The sequence below is a fragment of the Ixodes scapularis genome, unplaced genomic scaffold (assembly GCF_016920785.2).
Source record: "Ixodes scapularis isolate PalLabHiFi unplaced genomic scaffold, ASM1692078v2 PGA_scaffold6__148_contigs__length_123643588, whole genome shotgun sequence".
NCBI lineage: Eukaryota > Metazoa > Arthropoda > Arachnida > Ixodida > Ixodidae > Ixodes > Ixodes scapularis.
Genome location: NW_024609881.1, coordinates 106,157,459 through 106,183,347, shown reverse-complemented (window position 1 = coordinate 106,183,347; position 25,889 = coordinate 106,157,459). Strand labels below are relative to the sequence as shown.

The window sequence follows — 25,889 nt, the reverse complement described above, 5'->3', positions numbered from 1 at the left end:
AAGGCATGGTAGCGCTTTTTTGGACGAGGACAAAAGAAAGAAAGACAAGGCAGACACGAGCGCTGACTGCAACTATTTAAACAACATGGAAATGAGGCCGGATGGTATTGTTAGGATCGAAGCGTGTATATATGCCTCATTTCCATGTTGATTAAATAGTTGCAGTCAGCGCTCGTGTCTGTCTTGTCTTTCTTTCTTTTGTCCTCGTCCAAAAAAGCGCTACCATGCGTTTGGCAACTCAAGTATAATTTTGGCTTAACATTCATACAGAGAAATCTATGACATAGCTTTTTGTGCGAATATTTTAACCTATAATTTAGTTTTTATGAGAGAGTTTTTAGTAGACGGATCCGATATATCTCCATCAGAAAAATTTATGGAACCGTTTCTGCACATCTGATAGAGTACGACGGGCCTTTCGGTACGACCTGACCATGTGCGAGTGTTCGTCTGTGGTGGCACACGCGCAGTGCGTACCGGAGGGTCCCTCGGACCGGATCGGATATGCAGAAACGGTTCCCACAAAACACTCGAATAACCATACCCGGAAACGATGCGATATAAGCATAAGTGTCGGAATCATCTACTAAAATTTCCCATGGTCACTGACAAGGTAAGAAAAGCTGGGTATTTTTATTTTATTTTTTTTTTTTTATTTTTACGCTCGGTCTGTCGCACGCAATCGCTCCCTTTCATCGTGTTCTGTCTCTTTTGTGCATTGTCGAAAGCAGACTCAGGTCTCTCAAGACGCCGACGCGTCGTCAAAGGTAGAAAGCTCGCGCAAAAAAAAAGAAAGAAAAAAGAAACAAACAAGCATACAACTCATAGTGAAAATTGACTGCATATTTGGTCATTTGCCAAAGGCGTTTAAGTGCGGTAGCTTCATAATGTATGTGGTGCCTAGGGCTGGTCTTTCAACGGTTGGAGGGAGCGAAAGGGAGGGCTTTTAGTTTAGGTGGCGCCTTATGTGACACCATTGTCTCTTTGTGACACCGCGTCCCTTCATCACTATTCGGATACAAAGCCTCTAAGCTAAATTTTCGGGTTCCCCAAGAGGAGGGAAGCGCGATTTCCTGTCCTCTCCACTCCTCGTTTCGCGCACTCTCTCTACACCACCTGTTCCTGCTCTTCTTTTTCGCGCCTTTTTCAACCCTCTCCGCTGCGCGCGTTTTCTCAGATCACCTACTTCCCGTTCCTGCGCGCTGGTTTCCCAGCGCAGTCAGCAGCGCCCTCGGCTTTTAAACCGGTGACCAGGATTCGTTCCCAGGCACCGGTTGCGTTTTTTTTTCGATATCGTTTAGCGGTCACGAACTGAGATCACTAGACATTGCACGTTCCGTGCTTACGCGGCTTGTGAGGTTGCTTGGCCCTATAAAGTTTCTGGTTTAAAAGGCGTGTTGCATCTCAAAGTAGTTTATTTTACTAGTTGAAAGCGACGTCTACGTACCTCGTGTGGGCCGTCCATACCCGCAGTATATCCGGTAAATTGAGTGACATTGCGTATGAGGCATATTAATAGCATCGTTGCTTGCAACAAAAAGTTCGCAATCTGAAATCGTACGTTTCGTACCTGATTAGAAAGGTTAATTCGTGACAAATTTAAATACACGTTCACGAAAAGTGGTAAACTGAGAAGCACACGAATTGACGAAACCCCTTGGCCGCTTGACTTTTTACAAAACTTTGTGTATATTTTTTCGTGAGCAGATACCCGCTCGGACGAAAGTTACCCGCGTGCTGCAGGAATTCAAAATATTGATCAAAAACAAGTTTTGTGTCAGCGTTCGGCGATGACTCGGATCTACACCCAAGCGTCGTGCCCAAGAAATGGCTACCGCCAATGAGAGGGACCGAAGGATAGGTACGAAAGCATTTGCATGAAATCTCTGAAAGAGAAACTGGAGACCGAAAGTGTGACCATACGGTCTGTTTGTTTCTCTATTATAATTCTTACTCTGATTTGTAGTCCCGGCATAAGCAGGTACTAGTGACCTACTAACTGTCGTCTTGGATCTCCAGCTAGGGTCATCCTTGTGGCTCCTAGTTCCGTCTGCAGAAGGCACTATCACGAAGGGTGACGAGACGAGCTCGTAGTTCCGTGTGCCGCGTGGAAGATCCAGGAATCCTTCTCAAGAATCGTTCAACGACATCACATTTTTTATCGGACGCTTGGGCTGCTATGATGTCAATATTGTTTAAAACAGCGATTGAATGAATTTGATCGCCCAGGAGTTTGACGTAAGTAGAACAAACGGGTTTGATCATTTACCGCCAGTCTAACACCAAACAGGGTGAACGGCCTCCAATCTAACCTTATGTTAATATTTGCAATTCCTTAAAAGGTGCAAGCCAGCTGGACGAGAATGACGATCATTTTCTTTGGAAAAGGGGAACAAGGGGGACAAAGAACAAACCCATGCCTTCGAACACAACTAGGTGACGGGTGCGCGACCAAAACAATCCGCCTGGCACTGGTATCAAAGCAGGAATTTCTTCATTTCCAGTGGAGCGCTCTACCAACTGAGCTCTCGAGGAGTTAGACGCCGGTAGAGCAAACGGGTTTTATCAGCTGCCACCAGTCTTGCACCAACTACGGTCTACCAACGTCTAACTCTTGGTTAGCTCAATTGGTAGAGCGGTTCACTGGAAATGGAGATGTACCTGGTTCGGATTTTTCCAGTCGCGCACCCGTCACCTAGTTGTGTTTGGAGATTTGTGTTCGTGCCCTTGTCCCCCTGTTCTCCTTCTCCAGAGATTGTTATCATCATTCTTGTCCAGCTCGTTTGCACCTTCTCATGAACTGTATTATTATAATAATCTTAAAATGCAGGCCGTTCATCCTTGTTCGTGTTAGGCTGGTGGCACCTGATAAAACCCGTATATTCTAACGACGTGTAACTACTGGTTAGCTCAGGGGGTAGAGCGCTCCACTGATAATAAAGAGATCCCTAGTTCAATACCAGGAACAGGCAGATTTTTCGGTCGCGCACCAGTCACCCAGCTGTTTTTGAAGATTTGTGTTTGTCGTTTGTCCACCTTGTTTTTCTTCTCCAATGATTATTATCGTCATTTTCGTCCAGCTTGCTTGCACGTTTGCATGAATACCATTATTATCACGTCCTGAACTTTGCATGGGTCTTGTCGAATTTTGTCTGGGCTGACTAGTTGTCCCATCACTCTAGTTTCCCTCGCTTCAAATGTGCGTTTTTTAGTTTAGCTGTAAATTATCGGAGCAAGTTCAGTATACAGAATCTGAAGGAGCCAATGTAGACGGCCTTGAAACGTTGGAGGAAAAAACAATGATCTCGTTGAGACAGAAAAGGCAGTTGTTCCAGGCCAAACCACTCAGTGCACTGTACATCATTCGCTCGATGGTCGCGGGAGCACTGCTGAGGCCATAAGGCACCACATTAAACTCGAAGAGGCTGTCTCAGGCGAAAACATAGCTTTTGGTGTATCACCGTCGGCCACTGGGATTTGCCAATATCCCCTATGAACATCTAGAAATAAAGAAAAGGAGGACACTTGAAGTTCGTCCACCATGTCATCGATGCGAGGGAGCAGGTAGACGACATTTTTGTTTCCTTGTTAAGGCCGCTAATGTACGCAGGAACGACGCAAGCCCTATTTTTAGTTTACAAAAATCCCTGGGGAAAATTAATGGCTAGATAACGGCTCAATAACATTGTTCATCAGCATATCAGCCGACATTGCTTCGGATCACTTTCCACTCCACCAGTGAAATACGATATGGCCGGTTTATTAAAGGATGAGTGTTTCCGTTATCAATCTGGTGGTGCACTATTCATGTGTGCGGTAGTGTTTGTCGATCAAAGTCAAATAAATTACTAATCTAATGAAATGCTGCAAAGAGCTTGCTTTTTTGGTCCGTTCTTAAATTGCTGTCAATCATCTGGTTTGTAGGAATGCCGGAGAATCGGATCTGGGGAAGTGGACGTAAGTGTATGTTAGAGGTGTCGTGACACGGAATGGCTTGGCTTTCATGACTGTACATCCGGGTGGTTACGACACGAGCCCCTCGAGGTTGTAAAAGTGACTCTGCGGTGTCGTTGGTAATTTATAAATAAACTTGGCCATCCGTTACAGCGACAGTAGAGTACGGCATAAGTAAAGTTCGTAAGCTCGTTGGAAGTGGAAATCAAGCTCGAGGGATAATGCGAAAGCATTCAATGAAATGATGACTGTATCGGCTGTTGTGCGAAGGACAACAATATCAAACTTATTTGATTCGTTCATATCAGAATGGTTGAGATGCAGCTGACATTCTCTACAGTCAATGACGGCATCAGCTGATGACAGGAAGTCCCATCCCCAGTATTACGTCACCCACACAGGTACAGGAAACTGTGAAAATGACAACCCAGCGATTGAAGCCATAGTTCAATGAGGGAGTTCAGTAGTCCAGGAGACGAATCATCTTTCTATCTACTCTATGTAAATACCGTCCAGGTGCTGGCGCCAATAGTTTACGTAAGCGACGTAAGAAACTATCAGAAATGCCTGATCAGGCAGCTCCAGAGTCTGTTCACGCTTCGAGTTGTCAAAAGCTTTCAACAGCAACAAAAGTTGGGTTATCTAAATATAATTTATCAATACTTTACGTAAGCGGCTTCTGAAAATTTCAGAAATGCATGACCTGGCGGCACCAGCGCCTACGAGGGATTTCCAGTTTTAGGGCATCAATTTTACAGAAGTTGGGTTATTTTAGAAGAATTTATATCGCAGAATGGTAGTGCAGTCTGACCTCCTGTGACTACGCAGGCTGCGGGTTTGAGTTTGACGTCAAATCGGACGCGGCAGCAGCTTTGAGGAGCGACACGGAGCCTTGGCGTCGAGCGTAAGGGGACGGTGATCGGTTCCTGTGATTGTTACGCTGCGAAAAGGGGGCTGAAGGCTGGTAGCCAAAGGAATTCCTGTCGTCAGTCATTGGCAGACTAACATGGGTGAGATTGAGGAAAGCGGATATATTCATCGACATTCAGGCGACCGCGGAAGTAGCGAGCGATTTCATGGAGTAATAGCAACGTATTGTCCTGTCGGTTATCGTTTGCTTTTTCCTCGTGTTCGCGTTGTTTGTGTTTATATTATGCCTGTATACCAACTATCAAAGCGTTGTGTCCTGTCGGTTATCTTTTACTTTGTCCTCGCCTTCATGTTGTTTTTGTTTTTCTTATGACCGGGTAAGCAACAGCGAATGGAGATAGGTCGCTGGTCATCAGTTCTCCCAATGTCACTTCTTCACTTCACCGAGGTCGTGCGTAGGATCGTAATGCTGAAGCGGCTTGATTCAGACGAGGGCTGGGGTAGTAGTGCTGGGGGTCATGAGGTATGTTGCATAGGAGCCACGGGGGGACGATGCAGGAGCATATGTTGGATTTGAGGGTGTAAGGGATCAAAGCGCAGCACGAATTACGTCCGGGACAACTTTGTGCACACTCTCGGCCTGAGGATGGGGTTGGACCATGTCAGAAGTTACAAAGCACTGATCAAAAGATAAACGCAGCTCTTCACGAATGACGTTGCGAATCAATGCTGGCAAGTCGACACTGGCAACATATGCAAGCGATACTTGTGAAAGGCGCTCGAACGGTGCCTTTGAGATGCATGCACTTTTCAGCTCTCCGTACTTCTTGCACTCACCGATAAGGTCTTGAACAGTCGTGGCTTAGTTCGGGGTGACAATAACCAACAGTGGTTGGAATTACCCCTTGAAAATTGCCGGTAACGGTCTTTTTTCTGTCATTTGGTCATCTACTCGACTGCAGAGGCCGAATGACGTCCTGAATACATGTTGGTTAGCCTGGACTGTGGCAGCCTGATTTATTTTTGAGCTCAATGAAATGCTATTTCTCTCTATCTCTCCTGAATGTCGCCAGTAGAAGAGGCGGCTTGAAATTGGCTCGCAAGCTCATTTTTCGCTTGCTGTTAGCGTCGTTAATGTTCTTCGAAGGTACCTAAAACTGCTGCAGTGAAGGCGTCCCAGGAGTTAATTTCGTCTTAGTGGTTGTCAAACATTTTGATGTAGTGTCGTTCAACAAGAACGCGACATTTGCCAGCTTGAAGTTATCGTCCCACTCGTTGTGGTGACTCGCAAGGTTGTAGCTTTTGAAACCAATCGTGACCGCCGTTACAGGTGAGCCAACGAAAATAGTTAGGTCCTGTTGCCGGTTGTTGACGGCCGGTGGCGATGTAGACGAACTGGGAGGTGGTAGGCCGTTGAGAGAGCTCGCGTCTTTTGACATGGTGTTAGAGGGGCGCCCGCTGCGACACTCTAAAATAGAAATATTGGTTGAAAGGTTACTAACACTGCTGACCTCTACAACTTGCTAGGGTGTTGAAAGCGATGATTTAAAGGGTTGATGATTTATTTCCTCGGTGTTCGAGTGAGTGGAGATTGTTGTCCACCAGCTGAGAGCGCGCAATGCTTCGCCCTTCTGCGTCAGCTTCATCGTGTTCTCTCTAACAGTATATTAAGGCGCGGTTGCGTATGTCCACTCTAACACCACTGCCATTGCTGATCGTGCAAATGCAGAGTGAAAATGTCGGTTCTTCTTAACGTGTGAATAACTGTCCTGCGGACAGAAAGAGCCAGGCGTATCAATTGAACTATATAGACTGAAAATCTAGCTACAGAAACGCCATTACTCTTCTTTGAACTCGACCGTATGTCAACCGAGATTTGACTATGGCTTTGTCTGTAAGTTTCATCAGTATCGCCTACGAATCAGTAAGATGATGACTAAAGAGCTAATTCAACCCGGTTTTTTTTATGCTTTGCGTTAAAATGTTATATTTATTTGCAAAACAAAGCTAGGTTTTACTTTGTTTCTGGTGAAAGAAACGTTTGTTTGCATGGAATAAATTAGGATGGTCCGGCAACGAACGCGTAAAAACAGTGGTTTGGCGAATAGAGAATGTTCAGCTCGAATCAAATAGAAACCTAAAAAAGTGCCAAATATTTGCCAAAAATTATAATGTAAAGTCAAATATCCAATACAAACTCTTTCATTTGGAATACAAAATACAAAACAAAACAAAAAAAAAACAGCTTTGACTGTGTAAAAGCATGCATACTTCATCTACCGCAAGCGCTGAGAAGGAAGAGTGGTATCCCGACAAAAAAGAAACGGCAATAATTAGCGCTTGTTAACGACAAGCATTAAGCGCATTTGAAGAATCCTTTCCCCCATTCACATGACGTGGACAGCATGCTAGATTGATAGACAGATAACATTGAACTCTTTGAAATTGGGCGACTTCCTCCGTCACCTAGCCACATCACCTGACTCGAAACTGCGGGAAGCGACGGGTTAGCAAAAAAAAGCGTGTTCGGCTATTGTTGCTATTCGTGTTTTGGTAATTAATCGCCTAATTATGAATGCAACGACTCGTTTGTAGCTAAAACAGGTAAATAAAGGTGATTCATGGTACTTTATACCAAAATGGCGACATGCGTGGTTTGTGGGTTTTCTTCGAGCGCAGTGCACGTCCTTGACCGTGGCTGCTCCTTCCAGGAATACAAAAATCTGCTTTTTATGGATACGTTTAGTCAGTCAATACTCATTTCTCAATTTAGGCTTGAATTATATTTAGTCGGCACCGGCGAGGAATTCCTCACCGCACAGAGAGCGCTCTTGAATAAACTTGAATGTAGATCACGCAATATTTGATGTGTCGAATTATTCCAGAACTCAAATACAAAGAATTCAAAAATCAAATTATTCGGGAAAATCCACTATTTCATTCCAATTCTAATCTAGAATATTCGCAGACCTCTACAGCCACTGACCTAATAAGAAACGTAGGCCTTCTTTAGTGCCGTGATTCTCATTATTAGTGGTTAGCCAAGGAGACCGAGCAATTGGCCAACAAGAACGTCGAGGAACGTATCACAAGGCAGCAAGCGTGAACTATTATCAGCCACTTTTTTGTTTTTGAACTATAAGTGACTATAGTAGAAAAAAACGCCTCTGAATCTGGTCATTAAATTTGCATCACCAAATTAACATGGTCTATAAGTGCATAAACATTACATGGGTAAGGGTGATACGCGAATATTTTATTATTGTAATTGTTATACTTCCGTTTCGTAAGTCACTGAAGAGAAACACTAAAACCATATTGGGTAAATGGTCCAAAAAAACGAGTGCAAGAAGACGGGTGTCACACAGGACAGGCCATTCCTGTCTGGTGTGCACGCATATCCTGGCTAGCATGTCACCCATCTTCCTGTCCTCGTTTTTTTTTTTTTTTTTTTGCCTATGTTTTTATTACGACTTAGAACCAGCTAGAGACACTCGCAGTCTTATAACAGAAACCAGTTCAAGTCATATTCACATGATGCGTAAATTAAATAAGTAAAAACTTTATTAATTACTTACATTTTCCGGCATTGAACGGAGAAATTAAAATTAAACATTCCTCGTAATCCGTAAAAAGAAGTCGGGCATCTTCCTTTAGTACATATGGTTTCTCCGGTCCTAAAAAATATAGTTATTTATTGACTTATTTCATACTCCGTTATATTCAGCAGAAGCTCCCGTAAAAATGTAAGCGAGATTTCTTTGCTACCTTAAGAAAGTTACATTACAATATTGTAGGCACCCTATGAAACACATAAGTATTCACTTGGAGAATAATTTAGTTCAACCTTACCTTGGAGATTAATCTGAGGTAACGTGACTCATAATATTACCTAGTACATCCATATGCGTGATTGTCTCAGGCAGTTTGCGACTGTCGTGTGATATGTGCTTCAGTTCAGTAATGTGTTTTCTGTAAATCGGAACTAGAATACGCACGTGCATTTTTTATCTTTCAACAGGATGCCCAGATCGAGTTAAACTCAGCATGACAAGTTCCACCTGTCAAACTGCGCGACAAACAGCGAGCACGATAAGGTATTTTTCGTCCATGTTAGTAATACAGGTTTTTTGAACGCACAATTTTACTAACTTTCTTTTCGCATACACGAGCACTATTGAATTTTTGTTTTTTATTTCAGCCTTGAAACTACCGAAGAAAACTAGAAAAATATCTTTGCCAGCTGCTTCAATTTCTGCACCTTTATCAAAAATAATAGGTGATTCAACAATTCGTATTGCATGTATTACCTATTAATCGTGGAATATCTAATGTTGAAATTTCCTTGGTTCTCGCATCTTCAATAGCATTTACAGTAACCATGGAAGCCCTCGGACTGTAATAAAAATGTTAAAAAAATCAATCTAAGTGACGTTAAAATTCATTGGTAGGGTACGCCATAACCTGAGTTCTAACAAGCTGTATAGAGTGTCAATTTCTAAAATACGTTATTCCCTTAAAAGTGAAAGCAAAGCGACACCCAATTCTCCAAAAATGTTTGCTAATTTTACTAATTTATTCATTTGTACCCTGAAGGCCCGGAGACATTATACTGACTTCCCATAGAAAAGTTGGATGGGCTGTCAAATTAAATTCAAGGCCTCTTCGAAAAAAAATCATGTACGAAGCTCACGGAATCCAATTAAAAGTCTGCAATATCTCGACAGGGTGGCAAAAACCTTTGCAAAATAATTTATATGCTTAAACGCAAAACGTGTATCTTCATGGAGTTTCGATAAATGCTCATGAAAGGTTGATGCCGTACAACAGAGCAGACCACATGCAGCAAATCCTTGCAAGAGCGTGGTCCCATGAGACATTGCTGATATCTGACACCGTTAAGCTGCTTCACTATAACTTCAATTAATTTACCCATATTTCAGTAGTCAAGTGAAAAATGAAAGCCGCTTAAAACTCCCTGTAACGCCGAATTAGAGCGCAGCTCTTGAGGAGGAGGAGGGAAGGGCACTGGGGGGGGGGTTAAACTAACCAGGGGGGGTCACGTTACCTTGGGGGTCACGTGACCCCCAATGCCGATGATGTCATCACTGACGTCACTGATGACGTCATCACTGACGATGACGATGCGGGTACCGATGACGTCATTAGTGACGTCACTGATGACTTCACCAGTGATGATGACGATGACGATGCGAATGTCGGTGACGTCATCAGTGACGTCGCTGATGACGTCATCAGTGATGATGACGATGACGATGCGGATGCCGGTGACGACATCAGTGACGTCACTGATGACGTCATCAGTGATGATGACGATGACAATGCGGATGTCGGTGACGTCATCAGTGATGATGACGATGACGATGTGGATGCCGGTGACGTCATCAGTGATGATGACGATGACGATGTGGATGCCGGTGACGTCATCAGTGATGATGACGATGACGATGTGGATGCCGGTGACGTCATCAGTGATGATGACGATGACGATGCGGATGCCGGTGACGTCATCAGTGATGATGACGATGACGATGTGGATGCCGGTGACGTCATCAGTGATGATGACGATGACGATGTGGATGCCGGTGACGTCATCAGTGATGATGACGATGACGATGCGGATGCCGGTGACGTCACCAGTGATGACGATGACGATGTGGATGCCGGTGACGTCATCAGTGATGATGACGATGACGATGTGGATGCCGGTGACGTCATCAATGATGATGACGATGACGATGTGGATGCCGGTGACGTCATCAGTGACGATGACGTCATCGGGGGGTCACGCGACATCGGCGGGGGTCACGTGACCTCGAGGAGGGGGCAACGTGACCTCAGGGGAGTCACGTGACTTCGGGGGGTCACGTGACCCCCCACGAGGTCACGTGACCTTGGTGGGGGGCTCGCGCGGTGCATTATGGGACATTTCCCATGATGCACCGCGCGGTTACGCCGACGGCGACGGCGACGCCGCTCAAGCCGGAAACGGGCCCCTAAGAGCTGCGCTCTAAAAAAGTTCAAATAGTTTGTCATTCAAAAAGTTATATCAGCTGTTATTAAAAGCTAGGGCATATTCACATAAATTTCTTGTTGGTTTTCTGTTTGCTTTTATTAATTATATTTCTAGCCGCGTCATTCTCAAACGTGTTATTTTAAAACCTAACAGGGGACAAAATGTTACCTGTGCTGCTAACGCAGGTTCGGAAATATTCTGAAATACCTTGTTTTCCGCCAGATTTTATCAAATATATTAGCGGTGAATGAAAGCGTGACTTTTTATTTGAAGAAACTTGCATTACTAGGTGTTCTTAATACGCAAGTTTAAATCTTGAAATGGTGATTTTCTGCCACTCGTGTACATAACCGAATTTACGCACCCGCAACTTACTTTGAACATGCATACCCATCTCAAGCTTACATTGTCACATCTCTCTTTAACCATTTCTACAAGTCTCTGTTGAACTGTGCGAAAAGCATGCATCGCCGCGGCTGTTGGATGTCTTTTGAATTTAAGTTGACACCTCATGACAACAATTTCAAGTAAGTGTAAACAATTATGTGCGAACGCATATATTTGCTTCTCTACTTACGTACAGTTACCGCGGAGATCGGTATCATATATTTTCATGTCAACCTTCTTAGCTTTTTTATCGAACCGCTGGACTTCAATCCGGCAAATGGACCTTCCAAAGTGGGGTGTTGTCAAAGCTAAATGTAACGATTTCATTTTTTCCAAGACCTAAACAGAGAAGTCATACTGAAGTGAATAATAATAATAATAAAATATTAATAATAACCAATCAATCAATCAGTGTTTATTATAGTGTCCAGGAATAGTTAATCGATCATAAGGCTGGCACACTTAAAAAAACAAGAAAAAAAAACACACATATAGAAACAGACAAACACACGAGTTCAGAAGGAGAACGTAGTCCACCAGTGTGAGACTAAAAATATTAACATGTGCGAAAAGCACTCAAATCAACAAGGGAAGTCAAAAGTTCATAACAGAGATATCACCAAGTGCGAGAGCAAAAAGCAAATATTTGGATACCGTACTGACAAATATCAACCCTTCAACTGATCAGCCCTTTTCGTGCGAGTGGAAGTTTTGAACAGCGTTTCACTATTCTCTCCCGTGTGAGTTAAAAAATATGCAGTGTATCAGACTAACGGTTATAACACTCAGCCGATCTTGGGATCGGGTTTAAGTTACCAAAATGTCGAGCTATAGAGAAAGATTATTAAAGCATTGTGGGGACGCGTGGAACTCAAAGGTTCACTTCAGAAAGAATGCTGAGAGAGTTAATATTAATAATAAGAAGAAGAAGAAGAAGAAACTTGTATTCAAGACACATTCATTAAAGCATACAAGAGTGCGGGGGCAATCGAAGCCAACAAATGGCTTGTGTGACGCCACCCAAAAAGTACAGAAAAAAAAATTGACACGTCCACGAACAAAGCACTGTGAAGTTTGTCACACACACATCAGTAGAACAAACTGAAAAAAGTTCGGAATGTACAAAACTGGATGACTAATTATGCACATACTATACACATACTAACAAATAGGCACACGCTAGGCGACATCCCATTCGAGAAGATAAAGTCTCAGTATTCTTTTCATTTGACGCAGTGAATTCGCTTGTAGAATTTCAGAAGTCAGATTATTAAATAGTTCAGGCACGTGAAATTTGTGTGTATATGGTCCATATCTTGTTCGGGCGAAAGGTATCTCGAAAGTCTCTTGGAAATGAAGCGAACGAAGAGCAATGTTTTTTTTTCTTTTTGAATTGATCTATTACTAATATTAATAATCAAAACATAATAAAGGAAATGATAACGATAATAATTATAATACTAATATTAAAAACAATAAATTTATTTGTTAAGGAGGAGCATAATCAAGGCAGAGTGCAGGTTCGCCAAAGCCATCATGGGCTTCTGCGGCAAAACCAGCTGGGTGATTCAAGATAAGATCGACCAAAGGGTGGCTAGTCGGCATTTTTAAATGTACTGATGTTTTATATGATATTGTCTTGTTTCTGGTATAAACGAATCTATACTTAGTTTTGACCAGAACAAAAATATTAGGGGGCAGGAGAAATCGTAAGGCATGAAGAGGTGGACTGTTGCCTTAACGCGCACTGATGGAGGGGACCGCGTTTGAAAGTGAATAACTAAAACGCGAAAGTTAGAAGAATCCTAATGCTTTTTGAAAACTTTATACACAAACTATGGGTTGAGCTTGCTAGTAATATATTGTAATAATATTTATTTCTGTTATATTATGTGTTCTAAAAATTGACGAACATTCCTGCTCGAACGACAAATGGCAAAATTTTGAGGCCTCTATCCCGCGAAATAATTTAATCATTATCATATACTTTTCAGATAGTGTTTTACTTATATATGGCTATTATTTAAAAAATATATATAAGGTATCTGAGTGATACGATAGTTGGGATATATTTAGGCAAACGTGGAGAAAAATCAAAACAACGAAAACTTCCGATGGGAATAAAAAAACAAACACCACCTTCGCTTTTTGTTAAATATGAGTACCCTGTGATAATCTATCTCGACATTCATTGCTATTAAAGATATGTTTTATTATTTGATCGAGAAAGAAGACACAACTCCCCAAAGTAGGGTCTTTTTTTAAAGCCTACACTTAGCAGTGCCCTATACGAGAAGTGACTCTGATTTCCAGTTTCATAAAACTAACACACAATCTTTATCTATATTTTATTTAAATGAGGCCACTATTGCAGTCTCACGGAGTAACAGTGAGGAGAAACTACTGTGTACAAAGAGTTATCATATTACAAACTAGTGATCCGAGAAAATATCTTGCAGCCATCGGCCACTGGTGACTTTGCTTACTTTATTTTCCTACGACACTGTATGCTCCTCTATCTTCCCCTCTATCTCCATTTCTCTCTCTCTCTCTTATATACATATCCCTAACTCCTATCTAGTATAAAAACCTATTCAAGCATTCCCTTTCTGCGTGATAGTGTTCTGTGGCTAGCAACAATCATCTCGCGAAGATCACGATTATGGCGCAATAGTTGACGGAAGTAGCAGACGACACTCGTGGCTAGTTCTGGCAAAACGGCCGAAACAACCTTTTTTCGCATTTCCCCGCTCGCTGCCAAGAATGAGGGGAGTCGCTTCAATCAGCAAAACATGGCCGCTGATGCCTCTTTACTGAGCAGTCGTGCCTGTCGCCGTCCCACTCGCTGGCGTCATGGGCGATAATATCAGGCTCTAAGAGACACACCGACAGACAGCAGAACCCCCAAATTTTTTAGCCTTTCCTAAATACCATCGAGCGTAAACGCTGTTGTCATGTTAACCTAGGAAAAGTTAACATGTGACAGTGTTTACGCTCTGAGTAAGGAAAACCATGGCGTGTGGTATGAATCGGATCCTTAGACGAGGTCCAAGGCGAGCTCTGAGAACGTGTCGGCTTCCCTAGAGTACTTCACGAAAGACGAGCTACAATGTTCGCGACAAGGTACCAACCAGAAGGACGTGATCTCTGTCATGCTCAACGGGAAGAAAACGTTTGTGCCAAAGCGCTGCCTGACACGGTCAATCTGAGGGGCCTTTCGTGTATACAAAGACAAGCATCCTGATTCCGGCGTTGGGCTAACGAAATTTTATGCCTTGCACCCTAGATGGGTCAAACATATTCCACACCAGAAAGTGTGAGTTTGTGTGAGCTGCACAAATTATTACCTTTGTATTGCCACTGTAAAGAACGTTACAGGCTCAACATTCAACAGCGGTGAAATGAACTCAGCATTCCTGTGCGACCCACTAACAAGTCTGTATCGTTAAGGAGACTGTGATCACTGACCAAAAGGCCAGTCTTTTACAACAAAGGAACTTCATGTCCCAGAGGATGAAGAGATTGTGCTTACAACATAAAAATTTGCGACCTTGTAAAAAAACAAAACAAAAAAACATTGGATTTTGAGACTTTCCTAAAAGTCGGTCAAGTGGTGGTTGAAAGTTGGATACTGTAGAGGACTTAATTTTCGCGTGGACCTAATTTTCGCGTATTTCGCGAATCGCCTACAATTTGCGAAAAATAAGTTCCGCGAACAATTCCGGTAAAATGTAAACACAGTGGAATCAATATTGAGATCCCAACACGTCTCAAAAATTAGGACCCGCGAATTATTCCCAAACTCCAGCTTTGACCTAAATCGCGAAATATTGAGCCCGCGAAAAATAAGTCGTTTACAGTATTTCACAATCGTATCCGACAAACGCAAGATAAAGCGATCTACGATGAAAAGCAGTGCATGCAACGCGGGAGCATTGTCTTTCATTTCGACTTTGCTGAAAACGGAACTAACGTGCTTCCAGACAAAGCTCAAGCATACCACTGGAAGAAAAAAAAAATTACGATATTTACATGTGTAGTGACGACAAGAAAATCTAAAAACAGCGTTGCTATCATCAGTAAGGACCTGAGTGACGACGCCGCTCAGACGTGCTTCGCTCTAGAAAAAGTGAAAGATTGGGTTGAAGACAACGTTGCGGTATACTTGTACGTGACGTACGTAAGTGACGGCGCCGCCAGTCATTTTAAGAATCGCTACCAGCTTCACCAGTTTGCACCGAACAATTGCCCAAAAGCCCAGGGGTTATTTTCTGCGTCTGGACATGGGAAAATGCATGCGACGGAGTTGGCGGACTCGTGAAGCACCGGGCCACGCTGAACAACCTTAGAGAACATTCAATAAACTCAATTCAGACGGCCAGGACAATGGTGAGCGTTTTATCCGAGAAACTGAGTGCATCTTGTGTATCTCGACAAAAATAAGATTTTTCGGTACCGTTAACAGAAAAAAACAGGAAGAGTGACTGACGGTGCGCGCCTTTCCTGGCATTTCAGTATTGGCACGGGTGTCGGCTGTGCAAGTCATGAACAGAAGGAACCTGTGACATGCGGAGCACGGACAGTCGGATATGGTTACAAGAAACTTTATTGAATGGGTACATCGAGGGAAGCCTTAGCGTAAAGGGCCGAATTTGATTCCCCAAGGACTGCTCATTTCGATTGCGGAGATATCTTATTTATCACAGTTTTCTTCGTGGGGTATTTAACCTACTGTTTTACTCGGTGATAGCTTGTAATCTTTATCTGATCACCATATGAGAATCCCGAAACGTTATCCTCGAGCAGGATAAAATATCTCGGCTTGCCACGATCCATCCACCGTGAGTATCGAAGGTGTTACAGTACGTCGCGGTGGCACCCCTCACCTGAAATGGTGTGCCCCCGGAAATACATAGCTAACCTAAACCATTTTGGTATTCTATCTTTATTCTTGTGTGTGGAACCAAAGTCATTTCTTTTATTCGAAATGAAATATACCGGTAAGTAAAACTTCACACTGCATTATCTTTTCTCGAATCACGTCTCTAATAGGATAGCTCTTTGTACGCTCTATGTAATTCGCTGTATATTTTCTCCTCATTTTTACTGTGTGACCGAATGCTTGAGTTGTCAACGACCTCATGTGAAAAAAAAATATATGAAAGATATATGTTAGTTTCCTGAAACTGGAACTCAGAGTCACTTCTCGTTTAGGGTACTCCTAACTTTAGGCTTTGAAAAAGGCCCTACCTTGGAGACTTCTATCTTCTTTCTCAATAAAATTATACAGCATGTTTTAATAGAAATGAATGCCTAAATAGAGTATGACAGGGTACCCAATTTTAAAAGAAACAAATCGAGATGGTGTTGTTTTTTTTAATGATTCGCATCGGAATATTTCGCTGTTTGATTTTTCCCCATGTTTGCATAAATATATTACGGCTATCGTATCACTCAATTACCTAATTAATATTTTCAATAATAGCCATGTATCAGAAAAATACTATCGGAAAGGTATATCATAATGACTAAATTATTTCATGAGATACAGGCCACCAAATGTTGACATTTGTCGTTCGAGCAGGCATGTTTGGCAATTTTTAGAAATTGAAATATAATTTAAATAAATGTGATTACTACATGCTACAAGCAAGTTTTACCTAATTTTATCGGTTAAGTTATTAACTTTCAAACATGCCCCCTCCATCAATGCCCGTTAATCCAACTGTCCACTTCTTCATGCATTACGATTTTTCCTGTCCCAAATTGTTTTCTGGTCAAAACTAAGTTGGATTCGCTTATAGCCGACACTAGTGAATGCAATATAAAAACATCACTTGATTTAAAAATGTCGGCCAGCCACCCTTTTGTCGTTGTTATCTGAAATCACCCAGCTAAGAATTGCAGAAAAATAAAAAAAAGCCAGCTTTAGATTAAAAACAAAACTGAATTATCACCAAGTTTTTAAAGCAGTTCCAACTGGACACTGACGCTCCCAATATCAAAAAATCCTTTCAGTCAGAAATTCATCAAACAAAACCCAAACACGCTATAAAATTTAAGGTAGAAAATCCTAAAACCACAGACACACCATATATAACAATATTCGGAATAAATCCTTTAAGTTAGAAAATTATTATAAAAAACAAACAGAAGGAACTATCGTCAATTTTCACCATCGAGTAACACAAAATCTTTCCCAGTTCTTGCGACATCGAGTATGTAGAAGTCTTGCTTTGTTGCCACATAATAATTTTTTTTTAAAAATCCTTAAAAAAAAAACGCCCATGTTTACAGAAACAAAATTGGGGCTTCAATCCACGCTGTGAAGGTGATTGGTCAGCGAGGCTGTGGCATCACCTGCAACGATTGCCTACTGCACCATCCGAAATGCCGCCGCCGGTCGTATTGCCGTTTCTTTTCTTTTGCCGCTCCTAGTATACACGCTGCTGCTCGGGAGTCCTAACTATGCGTGGCCTATTGATCGCGGTGCTGCAGCAACAATGAAACCAGTTGCTATGCTCCGTTTCATCTTACGTTTCAGCGCAGCGAATGTTACGAGCCATTCGAGCCAATCGGAGGCTTTGGGAGTGTCACGTGACCTTAGAGAGGGGGCACATCGACGCGCGGAAAGCGTATCACGGGCCACGTCCACAGAACGGGATTGGCTAAGATAGCTCCTAGCATCCGCTGCGTCCGGAAGTAAGGGGAAACGGGGTATAAGCGGGTTCTTCTTTTATATATAAAAGGCTAGTGACGTCACTCCCCACGTCGCAAACCTAATATTTGCCGGAACGCGTGGCAGGGTGTTTCTATTGCTCACACGCGCCTTATCATTCATCATGTGGTTTTTAAGCTTGTTTTGTGGTTTTCTTTTGGATTTTCTTTATTCATACGGATTATGAGTTTTATGCTGTATGCCTGTTTTCAAAGGACATATGCTGTTTTGGCTTCAATTGTTCGCATGGAGTTTTTTGCTTGCAAAGCCGACACGAAAATTTCCTTGGCTGGTGGAGGTATACAGCTTCGATGTAAGAAAAAAGACTAGCAATAAAAATTCATTTTGAAATATTCACAAGGGTTCGTGGGTCATATGAAATGTCGAGGCGCTTTTCTGAGCTTTTTAGAGCGCAGCTCTTAGGCGCCCGTTTCCGGCTTGAGCGGCGTCGCCGTCGGCGTAACCGCGCGATGCATTATGGGACACGTGATGATGATGACGACGGTGAGGATGACGTCGTCAGCGATGATGACGTCACTGGTGATGACGATGACGATGACGTTATTGTTATGACGTCATCGCCATCGTCATGTGACCTCACAAGGGTCACGTGGCGCCACGGGGGTCACGCGAGGTCACGTGACTCTCGTGAGGCGAAGGCGACGCCGCTCGGAGGGCGGAGTAGCAGACAGGGTGAGGAGGTGAGGAGGAGGAAGGAAGGGTATAATCTCCCCTCAGTACCCTTCCCTCCTCCTCCTCAAGAGCTACGCTCTAATTGACTGTTACAGGGAGTTGTAAACGGCTTTCATTTTTTTTTTCTTGAGGCAAAGTCACATAAGCTGGGAGGTAGGGAATTAAAAATTTGAAGCACATAGACCGACCGCATGTCCTTACCATAGCGTGTATAGTGAACGGGAACATATTCGGACGATATTTGGTCGAAGAGTTTTACAAACATCCTTCCAGTAGTGCCCAAGCACGACTGATTCAAAAAAAAATATTGCAGATTTGGCATGGACAAAGCCTTAAAAAGATCGTGATCAGAGGACGCAGGTTTATACTAAGCATTCCGTAAGATTCATTTAGAATTGTATTTATCTTGCCTGGCCTCAATGCAGTGCATTTGCCAAAGACTGCTACACCGTATAGGAGTGTACCATAAGGCAATGCGTCAGCTATAAGCTTCCTGACATTAAAAGGTAGAAACATCTTGATATGATATAATAAGCACGAAACACTTCTTAATTTCGAACGAAGTTTTGATAGTTGTGAGTTCCAGAAAAAATCTGAATCGAACGTGACTCCTAGGTGCTGCACAGTGTATGAACAAAAGATATGGACACGGTGGGATGCATGCAGTAAGAAAGAAATATTTAGGTCATCAGCTCTCAGGGGGTTGTGAAAACAGACGAGCTTAGTTTTCGAAATATTTATATCAATTATATTATTTTTAAACCAGTTCGTCAGCTCTAAAGCACAGTCTTGGAGCAAACTAAATGCTCTTGAATATTATATATAGTCCGTCAGCAAAATAGTATCGCCCGCTTATTGATAAATGGCATAGTTTGAAACAGATAAATGGATGTCATTGACATAAATATCGAAAAGCAATAATGAAAGAACTGAACTCTGTATTACCCCCACTTGTAAGGAAACGTTCGTGCTCTGCATGACATTGATATATACAAGCTGTGATAGACCTTGGAGAAAATTGGGTAGCAAAAAATAAAAATGACCACCGGAAACCGATAGAGGTAAGTTTTTAAGCAAAATAGAATGACACACCATGTCAAATGTCTTACTGGCATCTAGAAAACAAGCGCAGATAAAAAAGTTGTGATCAAAACCAAAATTTTAATCATCTGACAGTCCTTCAAAAGCAGGTTGTGTGCCACGTCCCGGCACAAAACCATATTGAAATTGCAATATTATGTTGTATTTTCCGATATAACAAGACATAATTAAATGAATATACGTCTCCAGAATATAAGCAAGACATCGAATAGATATTGGTCGGTAGTTTTCAACCTGGTCACGTTGGCCTCCCTCGAAAAGAGGTTGAACACTGGAGGTTTTTTTTTTTTTTTTTTCTTTTTTTATCTTGAAGAAATGATACCCGACTCTATTATTACGTTGAACATGAGTAGAAGTGCGTCTCGCATGGGCCTAAAATTCCTTCGGAGTTCGCAAAAGTGAATTTTAATATACACTGGTAATTTTGTAGGTTTGCGATTTGAAATTATAGACTTTAGATCAATCATTATCATGAGTGAAAAAAATGCAGAGTCTAAATTGGAGTAGGGTAAAAGCTTGGGCGAAGTTGGGCTTTATCTAACTTTGCCTTTAAATATCGCGAAGTTGTTGAAGGTGTTCGCCGAAGCGAGGAAATGGGGTCCAGAAAACTCGCTAAGGTGTCAGCTTGTAAACCAGGCAATGCAACACCGCGTATTTTATTATTCAACAACCAATATCTTGCAAAGTTTGACTTTTTAAGCATAGAGCTGTTTTTCTGAAAATAATGGCGCTTAGCCGAGCGAATAAGTGCGCTTACTCTGTTACGAAGAATTCTGAATTCAGCTCAAAGTCTGGAGTTATGAGGTGAGCGCCGGTTTCACCTCCAGGCTATTTCTTTAAGTTGTATATCCGATAATATATTCTTATTTACCCAACGTTTTACGAATGCAATATTTTAATGGCACGATCCGTACAGCGTGAGAAGTTTTCAATTGTCACTCCACATGTACCTGGGTAGAACAACAATACTGAAGGTCTTTAACGTCATCCCGTGGTAGTGATACGCGAAAGCATGCGGGAACGATCACTAAATAACTAGACACAGCTAAGTGTTGGAATTAAACGTTAGAAAGTTAAATTATAATGTTTCTAAAAATATTGAGTTTTCTTTCTAAGTAAAGTTTTACGGTGTTTAAAATGGTAATCACGGGACAGCCTAATTTTCCATGTTTTTACTGACCATATGCTAAAAAAATCACAATTTATTATATAGGTAATTTTAAATGCTTAACATATCCTGTAGTATAAAAGTATAGTGATTCCAACACCAAGATAGGCAAAAAAAAGCTAATCGTCCCTGACCTCAATGATGGCAATTCAGGGCAAGATTACGAAAGGTTTAATATACGACAACGCGTGCAATAGCTGAGCGCTAACCAGTGTATGGCGTCGTTGTGTTGTCATGGTTTTTTTTTAGTTTTTGTTTATTTTCTTGTTTCTGGGTTTTATAAGTACGAAGATCACTTCTTTTCTAATGGCACTACATGTTTTTTACAACTTTATGTGACATTTCTATTTGTCGAAATTAAGGATATGTGCTGCCTTACTTAATATAAAGCTGTAATTAGTGGTCTAGAATACAATCAGAATTTTAATATAATCTTCAAACACTCACCAGTAAATTTTGATACATGCAAAATTGTGCACTGTCGTAACTCAGTGGAAGGCTCGCTCCTTTTGGTATTTCAAATGTAGTAGCTCTTTCTCTGCATTCCTTAGTTACGTACTCTGGCGGAACATCTGGAAAAGTGTTCGTGGAATGTACACTGATAAACAAGTCTATGCATAGAAAAATAACTTTCAGCAAATTCATTTTCACGGGACAGAAAACCTGACTAAGCTTTCTGAGACTACTGCTAGCAAACACAGTTCTGCCTATAATAACGAAAATAAACTAATGCCGCCGTTATATATATGTTTCATGCCCTTTCAATTTCCGTTTCTTGACCTGAACTTTTCGGAAGCTCACGTATCCCACGGGTTGTCTGAAAAGAAAAGGAATAAGCTATTGTGTTACACCCACGGGCAGATCGTGACGTCAACGTTACGACCTCTGCAGGAGGGCGACCTCTCATCTAAGCATACAATAGCTTAAAACCGAAATTTATACAGCGTGCCAAAGGCTTAATTATCAACCCCAACGCGCCAGAAAAAGAAGGAAGCGAGCACCTGGCCTGAAATATATAAATGATTTCATGCACACCCATCTGGAAGGGTAAATGCCTAAGCATGGTATTACTTTTTAGTCTAAATATACCGAGTAGAGCTCGTGCGGCGTGCTTGGATGAATGACGTTCAAGGTAGACATTTTATTTTAGCCAGATCATTTCAGAGTGTTTGAAAAGCATTTAAAATATCTGAGTCGAGTGGTAGGAGATTAAGTTTCTATACAAGGTCTAAGAGATATTCAAACTCTGCATATAGCCAGCCGGCAACGGCCAGGCGGCGCCAGCAGGGTGAGAGCGCACGGTTATACCCTTTCTCGTTGTAAGTTGGCAAAGGGTGTACAATAAGCCCCTCATTGCGTGCCGAAGGCTTAGAAATGGGCGACGTATACGAGTGCAACACACACATATTGGAGCATGACGCAGCGAAAAGTCTGATACTTCTTCGGAGTTGAGGCGCGCTCCGGTGATAGGTAGTCACGTTCCGATTGGCGCTCCAGGGCCCTAGCTTACGCTCTACTGGCGCGTTACGCGATCACGGCTTCCTGGGATACCCAGTATTTCTTGCTTCAAACACTAGGCTAAGTGGCGCTACCAGAGTTCAGACACTAGGCTAAGTGGCGCTACCAGAGCTCAGGTTTGAACAATGCAGCCGCCACTCCAAGGGGTACCCAATATTTCTTGCTTCAGTCGCTAGATGGCGCTAAACCAAACAGCATTGCAGGTTGCCTATTATGACCTTCGCGGGAGTGTGAACTTTTTCGATATAAATGGTATATCTACAGGTCAAACATTACGCAGCAAGGAACGTGCTCAGTGATAACTTGAAATACACCGAACAAGAAGTATAGGAAGGCCCGGGAGAGTATTGGTCATTTTTTTTTATGCGTGAAAATATTTGCGGTTTTTAGCACCCATTTGGAGATCCTGCATATTGAAGCATGATATTATCTTATCATCTATGTATTCGAAATAACTTTCCAGATGTGTGGGCTGACAAATAAAGCTACGTGTCTGTAACTAGATTTTAGCAAACTCAACTCTATGAAATTGAAATCCTTCTAGAATGTCACGGACTAGCGGTACAGCACATTAATTTCTCGAAAAGTATTGGAAAATAACTTTTGCAATAAACTTCAGGCTTTCCAGTTCAATGATCTCATATCTTGATCTTTCCATGATAGTAGAAGATATTTGGCATAGAGTTAGCTTGGAAAAGGTGAACAATATTTTTTTTTTATATATTACGCCGCACGTCCGGGTTATAAATGACGTCTACGTATCGGCAAACACAAATGAGTGAGAATGAAGTACCTTAATGTCAACATTTATACACCGTAGAAACATCCCAGCGACCTTAATAAATGTTAGAAAGGAGTGTATGACCTCTCTACTAGAAAGATATCAATGTGATATCAATGCTAACAGATGGGCTAGTTGGTACATGATTTCTTTCGACGAAATGCGCCGCATCAAAGGGACAGAGTAAGGGAGACAACACTAAGCAGTACTTTCAACTAAATGTTTATTGAAACAACACACACTATTTATACACCCCAATCGGACTTCTCAAGCAAGAATTCAAATTCATTTTCTGTTAAATGGACTGACGGGGCACTTATGCATCTGTCATCCCCCTTCAATTTAATGTTCAATGACTCATACAGCTCTCTCAAGATTTCGCTTCTTAACTTTCCCAGAATTTTTATTATTTTTTTGTTTAATCTGGGGCGAAATGGCTTCTGTCGCAGTGAATAGCTAAATTGGTTGAGGGGAAATTTCTTACTGATAGCGCGTGCTCTCTCGCCCTTTCATTAACGCATCTGCCCGTTTGGCCCACGTACCCTTTTCCGCATGCCATTGGAATTTCGTCTACAACCGAAGATGCGCATTCCACGAATTGCCTAGAGGGTTTCTTTCTGCAAACGTCACCGCCATCTTTTTTGTCGTTAATTTCTTCAGACAGGCTGGACAGCCTTTCCGGGGCCCAAAACACAACCGACAAATCAAAGTGTGCCGCCACTTTTTTTACGTTGTATGAGACGTCTCACTCTTCTGCTGGGCCCCTGTGCTTCCTCTTTTGTTTTTCTTTTTCATCTTGGAAACAAGTGTTTCAGCTACCTCCTCAAGAAAACGATCAGGGTAACCCGACAATTTTTCGCGTTACACCCGGTTGCAATAGCACCCTGTAACGCTGTCGTGGTTTATTCAACATGAGCCCTTATAAATGCTGATTTTCTACTCGACACCCGTGGAAGACACCGAGACACACCCTATTGGCGAGAAAATGAAAGCAAGAAAGCACGGGATCTTAGTTACGACTTACAATTCAAACATGCTGAAGGTCCAAAAATGGCATGTTTCGGGATTTACTTTTTTTTTAAATATTTCGTGAATATTGTCAGGAATGACGTGGTGACAAACAAGGAAAAACTGAGAAAGCTGGAACGTTTATTCGGGCGAACTTTTACCTAAAACCGAGAGGAAACAGAAGAATACAACAGAGCGTCGCAGACGTCGAAGTCGGCGTAACAGCAGGATTCAACGCTGGGGTGAGACTGACCACAGATCGCCACGCGGAGCACCTTATGTACACGTTGGGTTCTGGAACAATCGGCCCAGAACGTTCGGTGACTAGAACATTCAGAACTCGATCGGACGAGATTGTTCTCGAACACACGAGAAGGCAATGCTGAGAGAATAAATAAAAGGACACTTCAATGCCCGGAATCGAACCTAGACTTTCCGCGCGACAGTCAAGCGCGGTAACCACTCGGCCACGCATGCGGTCGCGCGCCGACGCGCGTGGCAATATAGACTGTTGAATAACTTCATAAGCTAAGATATGCATTTTAGCAACCCCCTCCCTGGCTAGTGTAAAAGCTGCAAGAATGTATCAGACTACAGCATGCTGCCAATGTTTCGTACAGCATCTACCATAAAATTGGCAGCGACATTTACCACCCAAGGCTTATAATGCAGAAAAGGCAGTATTTCTGAAGTGTGATTGTAGGACTGTCGAGAAGACACTAGACAGCCGTTTCGGGAACTGAAGAACATGTATCGTTACCAGTTTTGCCACTAAATTTTGTGCGAAAACTGACTTCTTGCATAGGTTACGTGAAATGAATTATGCCCAACATTTAACCGGAAACTTTCACTGGTGTACTGACGCGACGTGCGGTCACGTGACGTTAATTTTCCGGCCAACATCTACGAAGAAATTGAATTGGTGTATAGGTCACGTGGGCTGACGTCAGATAATGCAAATATCCCAGTCAAGTCTAGGTGGGAAACAGAACTGATGTATGGTCTAGTGACGCTAGATCATTTAACAGTGTTAATTCTGCTAAATTTAGTGGACAAACCGAATTGTTGTCTAGGTCACGCGACATCAGTTTCACTAAAAATTTATCACGGAAACGAAACTGGAGTCTCACGTGACGTTGGTTCATGTGTTGAAAATGTTCTCACTAATTTAGCGGAATATTCGCGGGTGGTTGGACGGAAGAACAGAATTGTGGAATGGGAAGGTTCTGTGAAAAACCTTTCTTGCTTTAGAGAAATTTGATTTTATATTCTACATTAAGAAAATTACCGATTGCGCGACGTCTTCTATCTTCGCGGGTTATAACAACCATAACGGCAATCAGAGGCTGGTTCGATGCTTCGATGTTTGCTAAAGTGGGGAGTTAATTTTACTTTAAAAAAATATACATTCTTGTTGAAATACGCGAGAGATTTATAATCAGGTTACTTAATAAGATTTATAACATTTTCTGCGGAGCCACAAAACGCGGCTAGAGTTTAAATGCGACAAGTGAAAACTGCGTAAAAATCAGGGTAACCAAAACATAATAAATTCCTTTCAAAATCGGATCACTCAGACCTTTTTTATCTAAATTAATGTAGCTAGAGATATAGTTCTTTATTATGAAATGTCGGCATTTTTAAAATGGCAGTT

General features: G+C 42.1%; 1 protein-coding gene across 1 annotated transcript in view; it reads right to left on the bottom strand.

Annotated features, from left to right (window-relative positions):
* The window catches only part of LOC115308433, a 31,936-nt gene extending 10,363 nt beyond the window's left edge, over positions 1–21,573 (bottom strand). Inside the window, exons 1-6 of the mRNA XM_040207104.1 lie at positions 21,376–21,573; positions 11,439–11,587; positions 9,135–9,220; positions 8,399–8,501; positions 3,499–3,500; positions 1,448–1,549 (exon numbers count right to left, since the gene is read on the bottom strand). Coding sequence (XP_040063038.1) covers positions 1,448–1,549; positions 3,499–3,500; positions 8,399–8,501; positions 9,135–9,220; positions 11,439–11,587; positions 21,376–21,573 — 640 coding nt within the window. The remainder of the gene's footprint in view (positions 1–1,447; positions 1,550–3,498; positions 3,501–8,398; positions 8,502–9,134; positions 9,221–11,438; positions 11,588–21,375) is intronic.
* Positions 21,574–25,889: the final 4,316 nt, after the last annotated feature.